The sequence below is a fragment of the Chlamydomonas reinhardtii genome, chromosome 14 (genome assembly GCF_000002595.2).
Source record: "Chlamydomonas reinhardtii strain CC-503 cw92 mt+ chromosome 14, whole genome shotgun sequence".
NCBI classification, from domain to species: Eukaryota; Viridiplantae; Chlorophyta; class Chlorophyceae; order Chlamydomonadales; family Chlamydomonadaceae; genus Chlamydomonas; species Chlamydomonas reinhardtii.
The window spans coordinates 61,029-75,759 of record NC_057017.1 but is presented as its reverse complement, the minus strand read 5'-3'; the positions used below and the strand labels follow the sequence as shown (position 1 = coordinate 75,759).

The 14,731-nt window shown below is 70.5% G+C and overlaps 1 protein-coding gene across 1 annotated transcript; it reads right to left on the bottom strand.

Annotated features, from left to right (window-relative positions):
• Positions 1-1,515: 1,515 nt before the first annotated feature.
• CHLRE_14g608200v5 (uncharacterized protein) lies at positions 1,516-14,684 on the bottom strand. The gene is made up of 11 exons (XM_043069920.1): positions 9,090-14,684; positions 8,764-8,939; positions 7,096-8,411; positions 6,730-6,891; positions 6,114-6,548; positions 5,760-5,849; positions 5,320-5,449; positions 5,001-5,098; positions 4,592-4,627; positions 2,790-4,160; positions 1,516-2,452 (listed from the first exon to the last, which is right to left on the bottom strand). Exons 1-11 carry the CDS (start codon positions 14,495-14,497, stop codon positions 1,973-1,975), a joined length of 9,702 nt encoding a protein of 3,233 aa, XP_042916593.1. The 5' UTR covers positions 14,498-14,684; the 3' UTR covers positions 1,516-1,972.
• Between the last annotated feature and the right edge of the window lie 47 nt (positions 14,685-14,731).

Here is a 14,731-nt window from a genome sequence, read left to right as displayed (position 1 = left end):
AGCTAATTTAACGTGTAGTTAGGCGTTGCGAGGGGGTATGTAAGCGATGTTTACAGGGATAGAAGGGGATGTGTCACGGGTAGTCGGTTAGGTGGGGGGGGGAGGAGGTGGGAGGAGGGGGGAGGGCGTGCATGTTGGTGTTGGGAGGGAGGGTGGGAGAAGAGTGATTGATTATGAGGTTTGTGAAGGCAGTGGCGTGGCATGCAAACATCCACAGCCGGTATGATATGCATGCCCTGCACCGCAGACCGGCACTCCCCTCCTCTGACTGACCTGCCTACAACCTGACATCCACACGGCCCCCCCCTTCCTTAACTAATCATGAATGTAACCCCCCCCCCACACACACACACACACACCACCCCACGCCCGCACCGCCCCCATGATGAGTGCTTCGCCCAGCACCCAGGTGCAGTGCTGGAAGCACGACTCCGTGGCTGGGTAGTGGCAGGGCAGTGGCAGTAGTGGCAGAGAGGGCAGGGCAGGGCAGGGGAGGGCAGGGAGGGGGAGGCACGTGTGTGCGTATTGGGTTTGTGTAGGGGAAGGGCGGGAGGAAAGGGAGGGAAGGGAGGGGGCTTGTCGGGAGCGGCGTCGCCATCCTGATATGTCACACTCCCACCAACCCAGACCGCCTGCCTCCACGTGTCCCTGCCTCCGCCTCCCCCTGCTCCCTCTCTCCCTCCATCTCCCTCACTCCGTGTGCCGTACTGCCGGTAGAAGGGCGCCAGGCTCCGCAGCTCGCCTGCCGCCCGCTGCACATTGCCGTACAGACACACGTCCCACGGGGGGGGCAGCGCTGGCAGGGTTGTCACTGGGGCAGGGCTCACCAGCAGGGGAGGAGGCGGGCGCCGGAGAGGCGGCTGTGCCCTCCAGCATGTGCTCTATGGCCACCAGCTTCTGCGGAGGTTGCAGGTGGGAGGTGGGGGTAGAGGTGGAGGTGGCAGCATGGGTCAGGGGAGTGCTCGACATCCATGAGGGCATACACACACGCGCCGGCGCCCCCGTGCGGCGCCCCCCTGCCCAGTGGTGTTCCGCCGTGCCTGTGCCTCGGCAGTCGGCACAACGCCTCGCCGGCCCCTCCTGAGGTTGGCGCCGACCATGTACATGAACGGCGGCACTAGCTAGCACAACTCCAACTCACGCACCCCTACGCTACTCCGTGCACGGCAAGCCAACCGAGAAGGAGAAGGAGACGGCTGCGCGCAGGAGAAGGACACTAGGGCGAAGCCCTGCAATAATAAAGGTGGCACCCCTGGTCTGGCACGCTGTTTCCGAACCCCACCACCCACCCCCACCCTGGCCGGCCAACTTAGGCGGCAATGGAGTCGACGAGAAATGCCCCCCGTCCATCGCGTCAACGGGTGGACGGGGTGTGTGAGGCTGTGCTGAACGCATCGCCAGCAGGGCGCAAACGCCACGGATCGCTTAGCCGGTCTATCTAGTGGCGGTCTGCTGGCAAGGCTGCTGTTACTGCTATCACGGCTGTAGCACGGGTCACTGAGGGGCTCTACTCACACCGCACGCCTTGCATCACATGTGCCATACACCCAGCCCAGCATGTGGGGTTCACGCAATGCGTGTTACCGCCTCTGTCTGCCGTAGAACGCCCCACACCACAGCTGAAGCAAAACTACGCCATAGCTAAGCGGCTGAATGCTCAGTGCAGCTGCAGCGGACGTGATGCCAATCTGGGCCCCTTGCCGCGTTAGCCTCGCGCGCTGTGACTCTATATTACAACGGAGGCCCGCAAGCAATGATGACCAATAATTCAGGCATCCAGCCTGCAACCATTTGCGTTCAAGTTCTAGATGCATTACTTAATTGATAGCGATCACTCGTCCGTCATCAGCATCGCTGCAGCGCCACACCAACACGCTCACGTTCCCGGTTCAGCCCCATCAGGCTCGTACTTGAGGCATTTGTTCGTTGCAAGGCCGCCGGGCTGCCTGCGCAGTTGCAGTCGCAGTCGCGCTCACTCCTCGGCGCCGGCCAGCCCCACAAACAGCTGGATGCGCCGCTGCCGCAGCGCCCGCAGCGCGTGCGGGATGCGCACGATGTTGGGGCAGGGCCCGCGTGCCCCCCGCACCAGCGCCAGCTCCCAGCGCGGTCCCAGCTCCTGCGCCGCCCGCAACAGCTGCCCCGCCCCGATCTCAAACTGCTTCTTGCTGAGGCTGGTGCTGGCCTTCACCTCGATGTACGACACCACCTCGCTGCCCCGCCGTACCACCACGTCGTAAGGCAGGTGGCTCTCGCCCGCCGCGTTGACCCACTCCACATCCCACACCGGCTGCTGCTGCTGCTGCTGCTGCTGTGGCGTGTGCGGGTGGTGGTAGGTGCGGTGCTGTTGCTGCTGCTGTTGCTGCTGCTGTTGCTGCGGCTGTTGCTGCGTCTGCACCTGCAGCTGGCGGCGGATGTCGCGGTACACCAGCTCCTCGCCCCAGCGGCCCGTGAGCTGCGCGGCGGGGGGGGGGGGCAGGGTGGTGGGGATGGGGTTGAGAGCTCAGTGGCGGCGTCTGGCCCTGGCGGACGTCCGGCACCCGGCGTGTGTACACGCCCTGTGTGTGTGTGTGTGTGTGTGTGTGTGTGTGTGTGTGTGTGTGTGTGTGTGTGTGTGTGTGTGTGTGTGTGTGTGTGTCGGTGGGGCGGCGCTTGCCCTTGTGTATGCACACCGGCCCGCCTCAATACCCCATTGCCCATTGCCCATGGCCCCCCATCCCACCCGGTTACGCCCCGCAATCCGCCCTTCATTCCCTCATTCCCTTCCCGACCCGCCCACCCACTTCACTCACCAAATTGTCCGCGCTGTCACGTGCCGGTGCCGCCAGGTCAGCGGTTGCAGAGGCGGCGGCAGGGGGGGTGGCGGCGGTGGGCGGACCCGCGGGGCGGCCCGGCCAGCAGCCGCCTGCAGCCGGCGGCGGCGGCTGCGGCGGCGGCTGGTGCGGTTGCGGCGGCTGAGGCACCGACTGATGTGGTTGGGCCAACTGGGGGCGCGGGTGCTGCGGCTGGGTCGACTGATGCGGCTGGGGTGGCGGAGCGGATGGGGGTGCGGGCGGGGGTGCTGTTGGCGGCGGTGGCGGTGTCGGGGACGGTGGTGGGGGTGGGGGTGGCGGCACGCAGTGCTCCTCTTCCCTGTCTGTGACACCTGCAACGTGACCCGCGCCGTCAGGCCGCTTGTGGCGCTTCGCGGCTGACTCCGGCTCCCTCCGGCCCACGGGTGCCGCTGCTCCCAACCCTAGCAGAGGCAGTGGCCCCGCCTCTGCCGCTGCCGTTGTCGCCGCTGTTTCCTCCGCCCCGTCACGGCCGCGCTTGCCCACCCGCTGCCGCTGCCGTCTGCCGCCCTCTGCCGCGTCCAGCCAGGGCGGCCGCTGCGCCTCCACCCCCGGGGACAGCTCCGCCGCAGCACCGCCACCGCCCCCGCCCCCGCCCTCGCCAGCGGCGGCAGCTGCGCCGGCAGTCCCAACCCCCTGTCCCTCCTGCAGCGGACCGCCGCGTGCGGGTGCTGTCCCACACAGGGTTATTGCGCCCCTGTTGGCGGCTGGACTGAGCCCAGGCTCCACCCCCGCCCCCACCCCCGCCACGGTGTCACGTGCAGCTGGCATGGACGCCGGCCCCGGCGGCGGGTCGGCCTCAGGCGGCGGGTCGGCCTCAGGCGGCGGGTCGGCCTCACTCGCGCTGCTGACGTCGACCTCGCCCGCCGCCGCCGCCACCGCCGCCACCGCCGCCCCCTGCACCGCCTGCACCCCTGCAGACTCCGCCTCCGCAGCTGGCTCGCAGGCGGTGTAGTAGCTGCCGCTGCCGCTGCTGCTGGTGGTGGGCCCCGCCCCCGCCACTGCCGCCACCTCCACCTGCATCCCCACAGCCTCGCCCTCGCCCTCCTCGCAGCAGCTCCAGAACTGCTGACTGCCGCCGCTGCTGCACTCGACCTGCTCCGAAGCCGCCGGCTGCGGCTGCTCCTTGTCCGCGTCGGCTGCTGCTGCCGCCCCTGGCTCGCGTCCCGGCCCCTGCCCCGGCCCCTCCTGCTGCTGCTGCTGCTGTTGCTGCTGCTGCTGCTGCTGCAGTTGCTGCTGGGAGGTGAGGGCGGTGTGCAGGCAGCGGATGAGCAGGTGGCATAGCGGGCTGGCGCACAGGCGGCCCACCACTGCGTTCACACGGGTGGTGACCTGCGCGTGTGTGAGGGCGTGTGAGGGTGCGATGGGTGTGCGTGGGAGTAGTTTGCAGACGTGAGTGGTGGGTGTGCGTGGTGTGGGGTGTATTCATACATAGGGTGGCGGCGGTGCAGGGGCGCCGGTGCACATGCCGGCAGCGATCACACTCCGACCATGGCCCTGCCCTCCCGCCCCCCGCTCCCCGCCTCACGCACGAATGCCTCACGCACGAATACCGCAGTCGTGGCTGCGACCGAGTGCGGCTGTAGGGGTGAGTACTTGAGTGTGTGCACAAGCCGTGAACGACCCCCTGACCCCTGCACGCCTTCAGGGTTGGCCTCTCTCCCGCCCTCTCCCGCCCTCACCGCCCCTCACCGCCCCGCTCCCCCCCTCTCCCGCCCTCTCCAGCCCTCACCGCCCCTCTCCCCCCCCTCTCCCGCCCTTACCGCCTCAGGCGCCAGCGTGTCAGCCCGGTGCTTTTGCTGCGTGCGGTGACACACAGCGGGGGGGGGGTGTCGGGGGTGGGGGTAGGGGTGGGGTGAGCGGGCACCATTGCGGCATTGGCAGTGCCGGATCCACACGTGTACGGCACTGCACACACAGGCCGAGGCGCCACCGAGCGGCGCGCGGCCACCAGGAGGGAGGGCCGCAGGCGCCCGTACGACCGCAGGGGCAGCCACGAGGGGCTGCAGGGGCCGCCGGCGGGCACTGCCCCTGCCCCTGCCCCTGCGCCACCAAAGCCACGCTGCGCCCCTGACACACCATCTATCATCTGGTGTCCTGTGCGGCCGCCACCCCTGTGCTGCCACCCAGCCCCACACACACTCAGGCCCTGCTGCCCCTGCGCCCACTCACCCTGCCGTACTTGATTGGGGCCAGCTGCCCCGTCCGGCCCAGCCGCCGGCTGTCCGCCCCCGTCACCAGCGCCGCCGCCTCGCCGCGACACAGCGCGCCTAGGCGGGGGGGGATGCGGGGGGCGGGGAAAGTCACGGCGGGGAGCCATGGTGGGGCAGCGTATCAAGCAAGGTGTCTATGTGTGTGTGTGTGTGTGTGTGTGTGTGTGTGTGTTCTGGTATCGCGCCGCACACGCCTGCGCCAATCTCTTTCCCCTTGGCCTCCCTCCCCCTGCCCTCCACAGCCCCCCCCCACAGTCCCCCCTCCCTCCCGCGCTCACCCAGCAGGTCCTTGGCCAACCGCTGCAGCGCCTGGCTGTAGAAGGAGTCGCGCGGGCCCACCTCCGCCGCCGCCCGCACCTCCGTGTGGGCGCCCGTCAGCAGCTGCCGCACACGCGCGCCGAAGGCCGACTGCGTGGGGGAGGGTGTGGGGCGAGGTGTGGGGTGTGGGTGGGGTGTGTGTGGGGGGGGGGGCGGGGAGGCGTGTGTGTGTGTGGGGGGGGGGAGGCGGAGGCGGTGAGGTGAGGGCTCGCTGTGAGGCCGTGTGGTGTGACGAGGCAGGTGACTCGCTGTGTGAGTGAGCGCCTGCCGTTTGAGGTGCCGCGCACACCCCTGCCCCTGTGCAAGCGTGTGCAAGCGTGTGCAACTGTGTGTATTAGGAAAGCATGTGTGCAACGCCCCCCCCCACCCACATCCCCCGCACAGCCCGGCACGAGCTCACCGCGAGGTCGTGGGCTGTGAAGTCGGGGGAGGTGAGGTCGGGGAACACACGCATGAGCTCACGCCGCACACACACGCTGTTGGCCACAGCCTGCAGCGAGGGGGCGGGAGCAGCCAGGCAGGAGGGAGCCAGGGAGCGGGTGTTGCTGCCACACCGCAGCCACACCGTGTAGCTGCCTCCTGTCCAACCCCCGGCTTGGGCTGGTATCTACACACACACCCTACACTGCCCTACCGCGGCATATCAGCTACCCTTCGCGTCAACCCATTGAGTATAAGTGCGTCCCCCCCATTCACCATTCCCCCCTGGTATGTACAATTAGCCCCCGCCCCGCCCCCCCCCCCGCCCACGCACCAGGAAGCTGCCTCCATCCCACTCCGGCGGCGCCACTGGGTACTTCCCCGGGTCCGGCCCGCCGCCCGGCAGCTCCTCCAGGTTCCTCAGCACGGAGCCCAGCCAGGCCTCGGGCGCCCGCAGCACACGCGGCACACCGCACGCCACCGCGCCCTCGTCAGGCAGAGGCAGCCGGGGCGGCGGGCCGCGGGCGGCCTGGGCTGCGGCGGGCGCGAGTTTGAGGGTGGCGGCGGCTGCGGCGGCAGTTGCCGCCGCCGCCACCGGCTGCTGCTGCGGCGGCTGCCGGCCTTCTTTGCGCCCCTCCTCCCGACACGCCTCCGGCGCCGCTGCCTCCTCCGCCGCGGCCAGCGCTGCCAGGCAGTCCTCCACCCTCAGGGCGAAGGCGGGCAGGTCGGCGGGCAGCAGCGCAGACCGCGGCACGTGCACGGAGCCGGCCTGGGGGCAGTGGCGGGGGGCAGTGGCGGGGAGGGGGGGGGGAGGGGGAGCCGGGGGAGGTGTCAGTAGGGATTTGAAATGAGTAGGTTGAGGGCACTCAAGGCTGTGGCAAATCCAGGAAAGGCATTTGAATGTACCCAGCTGGCAATATCTCCCCGCAACCAACAACGCGTAAACACACCATGTACAGGGGGTGTGGCTGCTTGCCGCGCGCCACCGAGTGCGGGAAGTCCTCCAGCAGCCGCTGCAGGAAGCCGTAGCCGCCCGCGGGCAGGGAGGGAGGCAGCGGCGGCTCGCGGCGCAGCGCACACAGCACAGCGGAGCGCGTGATGGCGGACTTGAGCTGCACATACAGGGGCGGGCGGACGGGATGGGTGCTGGTTCGCACTCAAATGCGTCTCTTTTCCCACACAACCACGCTGCCACACACATTCAATTGGCAGGCATAAGGAAGCGTTCCTAGCGTTTGTGCGGGTCTCATCCCGTTTTCGTTGTTCAACACACACACACACATGCACACACACCGCCCCCAGCCCCCGCAACCCACCTGGTGTCCCTGCCGCACCAGCAGCTCGGGCGCCGGCGGCGTGGGGGGCAGTCGCGGCAGTGCGGGGTCGCTCCAGCTCAGCCGCCGGGCCTGGGCTGCCTGCACCTCTACGGCCTTGAGCGCCTGCCGCTTGTGCTTGGGCAGCTTGGCCTTCGCCTTGGTGGTGGTGGTCGCCGTGGTGGTCGCCGTGGTGGTCGCCGGTGGCGGCGGCAGGGGCGGCAGAGGAGGTGGCTGCGGCTTGGCGGCGGGCTTTTGAAGGGTCGGCAGCGCTGCCTCCCCTGCCGCTGCCTTCGCCGTCGCCTTGTGCAGCTGTGATTGCGTGTCCATCTGGATCCAGATCCGCCGGGTCAGCAGCTGCTGCGCCGGGGTCGCGTACGAGGCCGGCGGCTGTGCTCGCGGCTGCGGCGGCTGTGGGGGCTTGTCAGGCTGCTTCGCAGCCTGCGGCTTTCCGGACTTTGTCTGTGTCCCTTCCTCTGCCTCCTCCTCCTGCTCACACACTTCCTCCTCCTCCTGCAGCTGCTCCTCCTCTTCCTCGTCCTCCGACTCTTCTTCCCCCTCCTCCTTCCCCTCCTTCACAGGCGGACGCTGAGCCTTCGCCTGAGCCACTGCCTTCACTGGTGCCGCTGTTGCCGCTGTCGCTGCCGCCTTTGTCGCAGTCGGTAGAGCCGCCGCCGCCGCCGCCGCCCCCGCCGCCTCGGGCTGCCTGCCGGCCTCGAATGCGGCCCGGTAGCGCGCCGGCACCTCCGCCGCCAGCCGCCGCACCTCCTCAGCCGGCCGCGCCACGGCGCCCCTCAGCGCGCCCCACTGCTCCTCCCTCAGCGCCGCCACCGCCACCTCCACATACAGCTGCAGGTCGCACACCAACACGCCCAGCCGCAGGGCCAGGGCCGTGGCGCGCACCTCCGCCGGGTAGCGCGACAGCTGGCCACAGCCCGACGGCAGCCACCAGTCCGGCCACGTGGAGGACTCCACAATCGGCGGCGGCCGCGCACCGCCACCACCGCCGCTGCCGCCGCCGCCGTCTCCTTTTCCGGCTCCGCCCGTGCCCTTTCGACCTCGTGCTGCTGCTCCTGCCGGCTGGTTTGCGGCGTGCACGTGAGCGGCGATGCGCTCCTCGTGCACCGCCAAGGCCCTCAGCCCGCGGTCCAGCTCCTCCAGCACCGCCGCCACCAGGGCCGTGTGGGGCTGGGAGCTGGCGACGTTGCCGCTGGCGGCGGCGCGGCACCAGGCCAGCCCGCGGGCCGCCGCCACACGCCGCAGCGCCGCCGCCACGTCGAAGGCGCTGAGGGGCGGGAAGCCGTAATCGGCGGGAGGGCCTGTGGGGAGATCGAGGGTGATTTCGGTGTGTATGTGTGTGGATGTGTGTTTAGGAATCAAAAACATCACAAGCTTGTGCGTGCGGGTGGGTAGGTTAGGCGTCACAAGGTGAGGTGGGGATGTCAGGGTGGTCGGGGCGGGGCCCTGTGTGCGTGTGGGGTGAGCAGCAGCAGAGCAAGCCAACGGGTGGCCGGCGTCTCCATCACAGACTCCGCTGGACAGCAGGTTAAGCCCCTAGCTCCCCCGACCGCAACAAGCACCGACCAACCCGACCCGACCGCAACAAGCGCCGACTGACGCTGTACGGTGTTGGGCCCACCGCACCGGCGCGGACACGCCACGCCAGCTCACCCGCCTCCGCCCCGGTGAAGAGCCTCCTCCGCCTGCCGCCCTTGACGAGGCCCGCAAAGAACGTCCTCCGCACCACGGGGTGCGCTGTGAGCGGCCCCAGGCGCAGCTCTCCAAAGGCCTCCACGCCCTCGGACGCACACACGTGCCGCTCCAGCTCCCACAGGGTCACCACACACCTGCACGTGTCCAGGAAGCAGGCCGCGGCTGAGGTGGTGGCAGAGCGCATGCCTCCCTGACAAGGCCAGGTGCCCCCTCCCTGCCAACCGCCCCTATGATCCCAGTCGCCCTCGTCCCTCGTCCCCTCCACAAGCCACCCCCACCCCCACCTGGCCGCGCAGTAGGCCTCCATGGTCGCCCCCACCCGGCGGTCCAGCTGCCTCAGTCGCTGCAGGCTGGGCGGCGGCTCCAGCGGAGGCCGCAGCTCCTCCACACCCTGCCCGCCCAGCCAGTAGCGCACGCCCGCACACACGGCCTCGTAGGACACGTGCGCGGCGGGGCCAGCCTCCGGCGCCGCCGCTGGCTGCACCTGCACCCCTAGTTGCGGCGGCGGCCACGCGGCACCGAGCGGGTCGCCCGGCGGGCGGGGGTGCTGGGGGTGCTGGTGCTGGGGGTGGTGGCCCATGTTGAGATTGTGTTTGTGCCGCAGCATGTCTTCCCACACCGCCACCACCAGCTCCTCAGCACCCCCGGTGTCCACCACCCCTATCAGCACCTGGTCCCGACCCGCCCCCCTCCCCGGCCGCTGCGGCTGCTGTGGCTCTCGCCCTCGCTCCCGGACCGGCGGCTGCTGCTGCTGCTCCTGCGGCTCCCCCGGCAGGTCAGCCGGGGCCAGTGCCGCCGCGCCCGCCCACACCGCCCGCCCCACCAGCTGATGCAGCTCGCCGCAGCCGCCGCCGCCCCAGGCCGCCGGCACCAGCGGGCAGCCGTACGCAGACCGCCAGGCGCCGGGCAGCAGCGACACGGGCAGCCCGCCGCGCGGCCAGTCGCGGTGCAGCAGCAGCAGCCGCCGCAGCAGCCGGACAAAGGCGGCGAAGCGGGCCTCCAGCGGCGGCTGGAGGGGCGGCGGCGGCGGCGGCGCCAGGGGCGGCTGGAAGAGCGGCGCGGCGGCGGACAGCAGGTCGACACCGCCGGGCGCCAAGAAGCGGGGCGGGGCCTCGGAGGCCGGTTGCTGCTGCGAGTCCTGCTGCTGCTGGGGCTGCTGCTGCTGCTGCTGGGGCGGGTCCTGCAAGGGCTGCGGCTCCTGAAGCACTGGCAGCTGAAAGGGCTGCTCCTGTGGTTCCTGAAAGGGGTTCGGCTGCAGCTCTTGAAAGGCCGGCTGCGGCTGCTGGTGAAGCGGCGGCGGCGGCGCAGATGCTGGCGAAGGACCCCAAGTCGGCGGCGGCGGCGGCGGCTGTGGCGACAGCTGCGGCGCCGGCAGGTGCAGCTGCGGCGGTGGCGACAGCGGCTGAAGGCACTGGAAGGGCGGCGGAGGCAGGAGCACCGCTGGCTGCTGCGGCTGCTGCTGCTGCGGCGGCGGCAGGTCAAGGGGCAGCTGCTGAGGCGACAGGTCAAGGGGCAGCTGATGAGGCGTGAATATGGGGGCAAACTGATGCGACAGCTCCGGCTGCTGCGGCGCCTGATGCTGTGGTGGAGGCATGAAGTGCGGCGACTGTAACGACTGCGGCAGCAATGGTGGCGGTGGCGGCAGCGGCGGCGGCGGTGGCAGCAGCAATGGCGGCGGCGGCGGCAGTGGCGGCGGCGGCGGCAGCACCTCCTGCTGCATCAGTTGAGGGCAGTCGCCTGCTGCTACTGCCGCCACGGCGAGGCAGTGCTGCACACTGCTTGCTACTGCCGGACTGACCGAGGGCAGCGACTGTGCCACCGCCGCCCCTGCCTCGGCCTCCACCTCCCACCCCTCGCATTCCTCACACGCGCTGCACATGTCCATGTCATCGTCACCGCCCGTGCCCACTGCGACCAGTGCTTGCCGCCCCCGCCACGCCCCCCAGCCGCCGTCCACCTTCCCTCCTTCCTCCTCCTCCTCATCCAGCTCCATGTCACTGCCTGTGCCCTCCGTCGCCACCTCCACTGCCGCCTGCTGCAGCTGCTGCGGTGCTAGAGGTGGAGCGGCAGCCGGCGGCGGGGGCGGTGGTGGTGGCGGTGGTGGTGGCGGCGGTGGTGGCGGCGTAGAGGTGTCGACCTCGCGCCAGAGCTCCTGCCCGGCGCCTGGCCCCGACTCCACCTCCTCACGCACCCACACCTCCACCTCTGACTGTGACACCGCCGCTTCGGCGCCCGCGCTTGGCCCCACGGCCGCAGCGGGCGCCACAGCTGCCGGCACGCCCAGTGCCAAACCCTCCCCTACACCTCGGGCCGCCGCCTCCTCCGCCCCAATTCCGGCCTCCGCCTCCGCCGCCGCTCCGGGCGCTGGCCGTGCCTCTGGCCCCTCACACGCGGAGGTATCGTCCGCCGCCGTCACCCCCGCCTCCACCAGCACCCGCGGGACGGCCGCCACCTCTCCTGACGCCTCTTCCTCCTCGTCAACGCCCTCCCCCTCCGCCGCCGCCGCCGCCACGTCCCCTGACGCCGCCACCGCATGCGGCTCGGCCATGTTCGTCATGTCTGCCTCCTCCTCCAAAGCTGGTGCGGCTGCGGATGCTGCCGCTGCTGCCTCCTCCGGAGGTGCCATTGCTACTGCTACTGCTACGGCCGCTGCTGGCTCCTCCGCAGGTGCTACTGCTACGGCTTCACCCCCTGCGGCTGGGCCGGACTCCCCTGCGCTCGGGCCTGGGCACTCCGCCTCCGCCTCCGCCTCCGCCGCCTCCGCCGCTAGCGCTGCGTCCTGCCGCACGTCATACCACGCGGGCGGGGGCGGGGCCGGGGGCGGGGGTGCGGGAGGGAGTTGTGGAGGCGGCGACCCCGCAGCTCGCAGGTCTGCAGGCCCCGGGTCTGCACCGCCATCCACATCAGCGCCACCAGCGGCGCCGCCAGCGGTGCCGTGGTGACCACGAGGTGCCGCACCACAGGTGTTGTCACCGGCCGCACCTGCCATGACGGCCGCAATGACCCCTGCATTGCCCGCTGCCACGCCGGGGGCGTGGGGTGAGGAGCCAGGCTGCAACCCCAACTCCTCCTCTTTCTCCTGCTCCTTCGCCTCCCCCTCCTCCCCCTCCGGCACCCCGGTGCCTGCGTCGGCGCTGGAGCCTGCGCCAGTGCCAGCGCATGGAACTGCGGCTGTGCCTATGTCTGCCAGCTCGTGCTCGTCCTCCCGGCCATCCCCAGGCTCCGACGAGTCGCTCCGGGTCAGGTCCACCACCTCCACCTCCACCTCCACTGCCGCCTCCATTGCCTCCCCCGCCACCTCCACCTCCACTTCCTCCATCTCCGCGTCCTCCCCCGCCACGCCCTCGTGTGCCCCAGCAGTACGGGACGCGGCAAGGGGAGCCAGAGCAGCGGCAGTGCCGGGGCCAGGGCTGGGACCGGACTGGCCGGGCGGGTCCACTGGGCCAGCCGGCAAGTAACCGGTGCCGGCACACGGCCCGCCGCCCTCCTCCACCTGCTGCTCAGGCTGCTCGGGCTGCTGCTGGTGCTCCCCTGGTGGCTGGTGCGACGGAAGACTGAGGCGAAGGCTGGCACAGGTTTCGTGCGCATCAGCGGCAGCTGGTAGCAGATCCGGCAGTAGCGGAGCGACGGGAGGAGTGGGCGGTTGCTCCGCCGCACGCACACCGTCAACGTCAACGTCCACCTCCACGTCCATGGCGTCGCCGCACCCGCCACCACCAGCTGAGGCCAGGAGCAGCCGCTGCTGCAGCTGCTGCTGCTGCTCCTTCTGGCTACCACCTGACATCTCCGTAGTGGGTCCTGCCGCCGGCGCAGCAGCATCCGCTACACCAGCACCAGTTGCCTGTCGGTCCTGCCCCTCCAGCACCACAGGCACCACAGGCACCCGCCGCTCCACCGCCGCATCGCCATCACCTCCAGCCGCCGCTGCCTCCGCTGCCGGAGCTGCGGCCTGTTCCTGAGGCTCGTCTCTCCGTGGGCTCGCCTGCTGGCGCCGCCGCCGCCGCAAGGACCCCAAGTCTGAGGACTCCGAGTCCGAGGATGATGAATCAGATGAGGACTCCGAACCCGACGACTCAGATGATGATGATGATGAGGAGGAGGATGAGGAGGAGGATGAGGAGGTGGAGGAGCGTGAGTCCAGGTGGTAGCCCTCCGGCAGCGGACTCCTGCCCCACACCGGCGGGTGGCCGCTGGCGGCGGCGGTGGCCGCAGCAGCGGCGGCGTGCGACCGGTCCTGGCTCCGGCGGCGGCGCTGGTGAGTGTGGCGGCTGCTCCTCCGCTCCCTGTCGGGCGGACTGGGCTGTGCTGCCACCTGCTTCAGAGCCACACTCACCAGCGGCCGGTGCCGCTCGGGCGCAGGCGCAGGCAGGGCGGCCCGCGCGGGCTGTGAGGGCTGTGAGGGCTCTTTCGGCTCGGCGCGGAGGGCTTTCGACAGGGCCAGGGCTCGGGCTGCGGCTGTCTCCGACAAGGCCAGCACGGCGGCCCGGGTGGCCAGCACGCCCACAGTCCCCGCGGCCACCGCCTGCTGCCGGGCCTCGGGGGACATGGCCACCACCGCAGCAGCAGCCCGCCCCGGCTCCAGCGGCATGGGCGTGGGCGTGGGCAGCGGCCCCCACCGGCTGGGTGTGGCGGTGGTGGCGGCGGCCGTTGAGGGCGCCTTACGCGCTGGTGTCCCTGCCGTTGGTCCGCCCGGCCCTGGCTTGGCAGGAGCGGCCGTCGCCGCAAACACCGGCAGCGCCGGACGCGGAGCCTGCGGGGTGCTGGTCTTGTACCTCTGCCCGGATACAGCTGAGGCGCCTGCCCCTGATCCCGTTGGGATGGGCACCACCGACTTGCGGATTTGGATTGTGAGCGGCGCCGCCGCACCAGATGACGCGGGCGGTGTGCCGGGGGCCGCCGCCATCCCCGCAGCCGCCGCCACTGCTGGCGCTGCAGTCGGCGGCCCTGCTGGCAGCGGCAGGCTGAGTGTGTAGTGGGGCGGGCGGCCAATGGCCACGGCGTGCGGCAGCGCCCGCAGCAGCTCCAGCAGCGAGGAGAAGCCCAGGTGGTCGGCCGGCAGCGGGCAGCCGAACTGCCGCAGCCACAGCGCCCCCAGGTCGGACAGCGGCAGTGGGCCGGTGGCGGCCAGCAGCGCCGTCTGCAGGTCCAGGCCGAACCGCGGGTCCACGGCGGGCGGCGCCGGGGAAGCAGCTGGAGGCGGAGGAGGAGGGGCTGGCGGGGGGGCTGGCGGGGGAGCTGATGGTGGGGCTGGTGTGAGGGGTGGCGTGGCGGCTGGCCCAGGGGCTGGGGGAGGCGGCGTGTGCGGCGGCGCATGTGGCCGCGGCGACGGCACATGGAGAGGGGGCGGCTTCAGCAGTGCCCCCGGCGGCCCTAGCAGCGGGTGCGGCCGCATGCCGCCGGGGGGCATGCCGTGCGCATGTGCGAGGAAGGGGTTGAATGGCTGCATTGGCATCGGTGGGCGCCAGAACGGCATCCCTGGCGAAACGGCGCCCAGGCGCAGCGGAGTGACGGGCGGCCAGAACGGTCCGCCCAGGGGCCAAGGTGTCACGCCGAACCCAGCTGCAACGGGCGGCCATACCGCACCCTGGGGCACTGGGTCTGGCCGCATGAGCTCCGAGGTCCGGTTTTTGGCCGGCTTTGACTTTTCCGGCGCCCTGGGTGGAGCCTTCGTAGTGTTCTCCGCGTCGGCCATTGTGGACTCCCTTTCGACTCTGAGCCGGGCTTAAAGCCCTGTTTATAAAGCTTACTGCATTGCGGTATATAGTAAAACTGTTATTACCTGCAGCGGGATATCGTGTGCGAGCCCTTCGCAGTCCGGGCCAGTTGCTTATGCAGTATCAGCGAACCCATCTGAATTGCGATGCCATTAACAGCTGCATTGTTACCAAAATAATGTACAATATGGATATAAGGGATAGACGGGTCC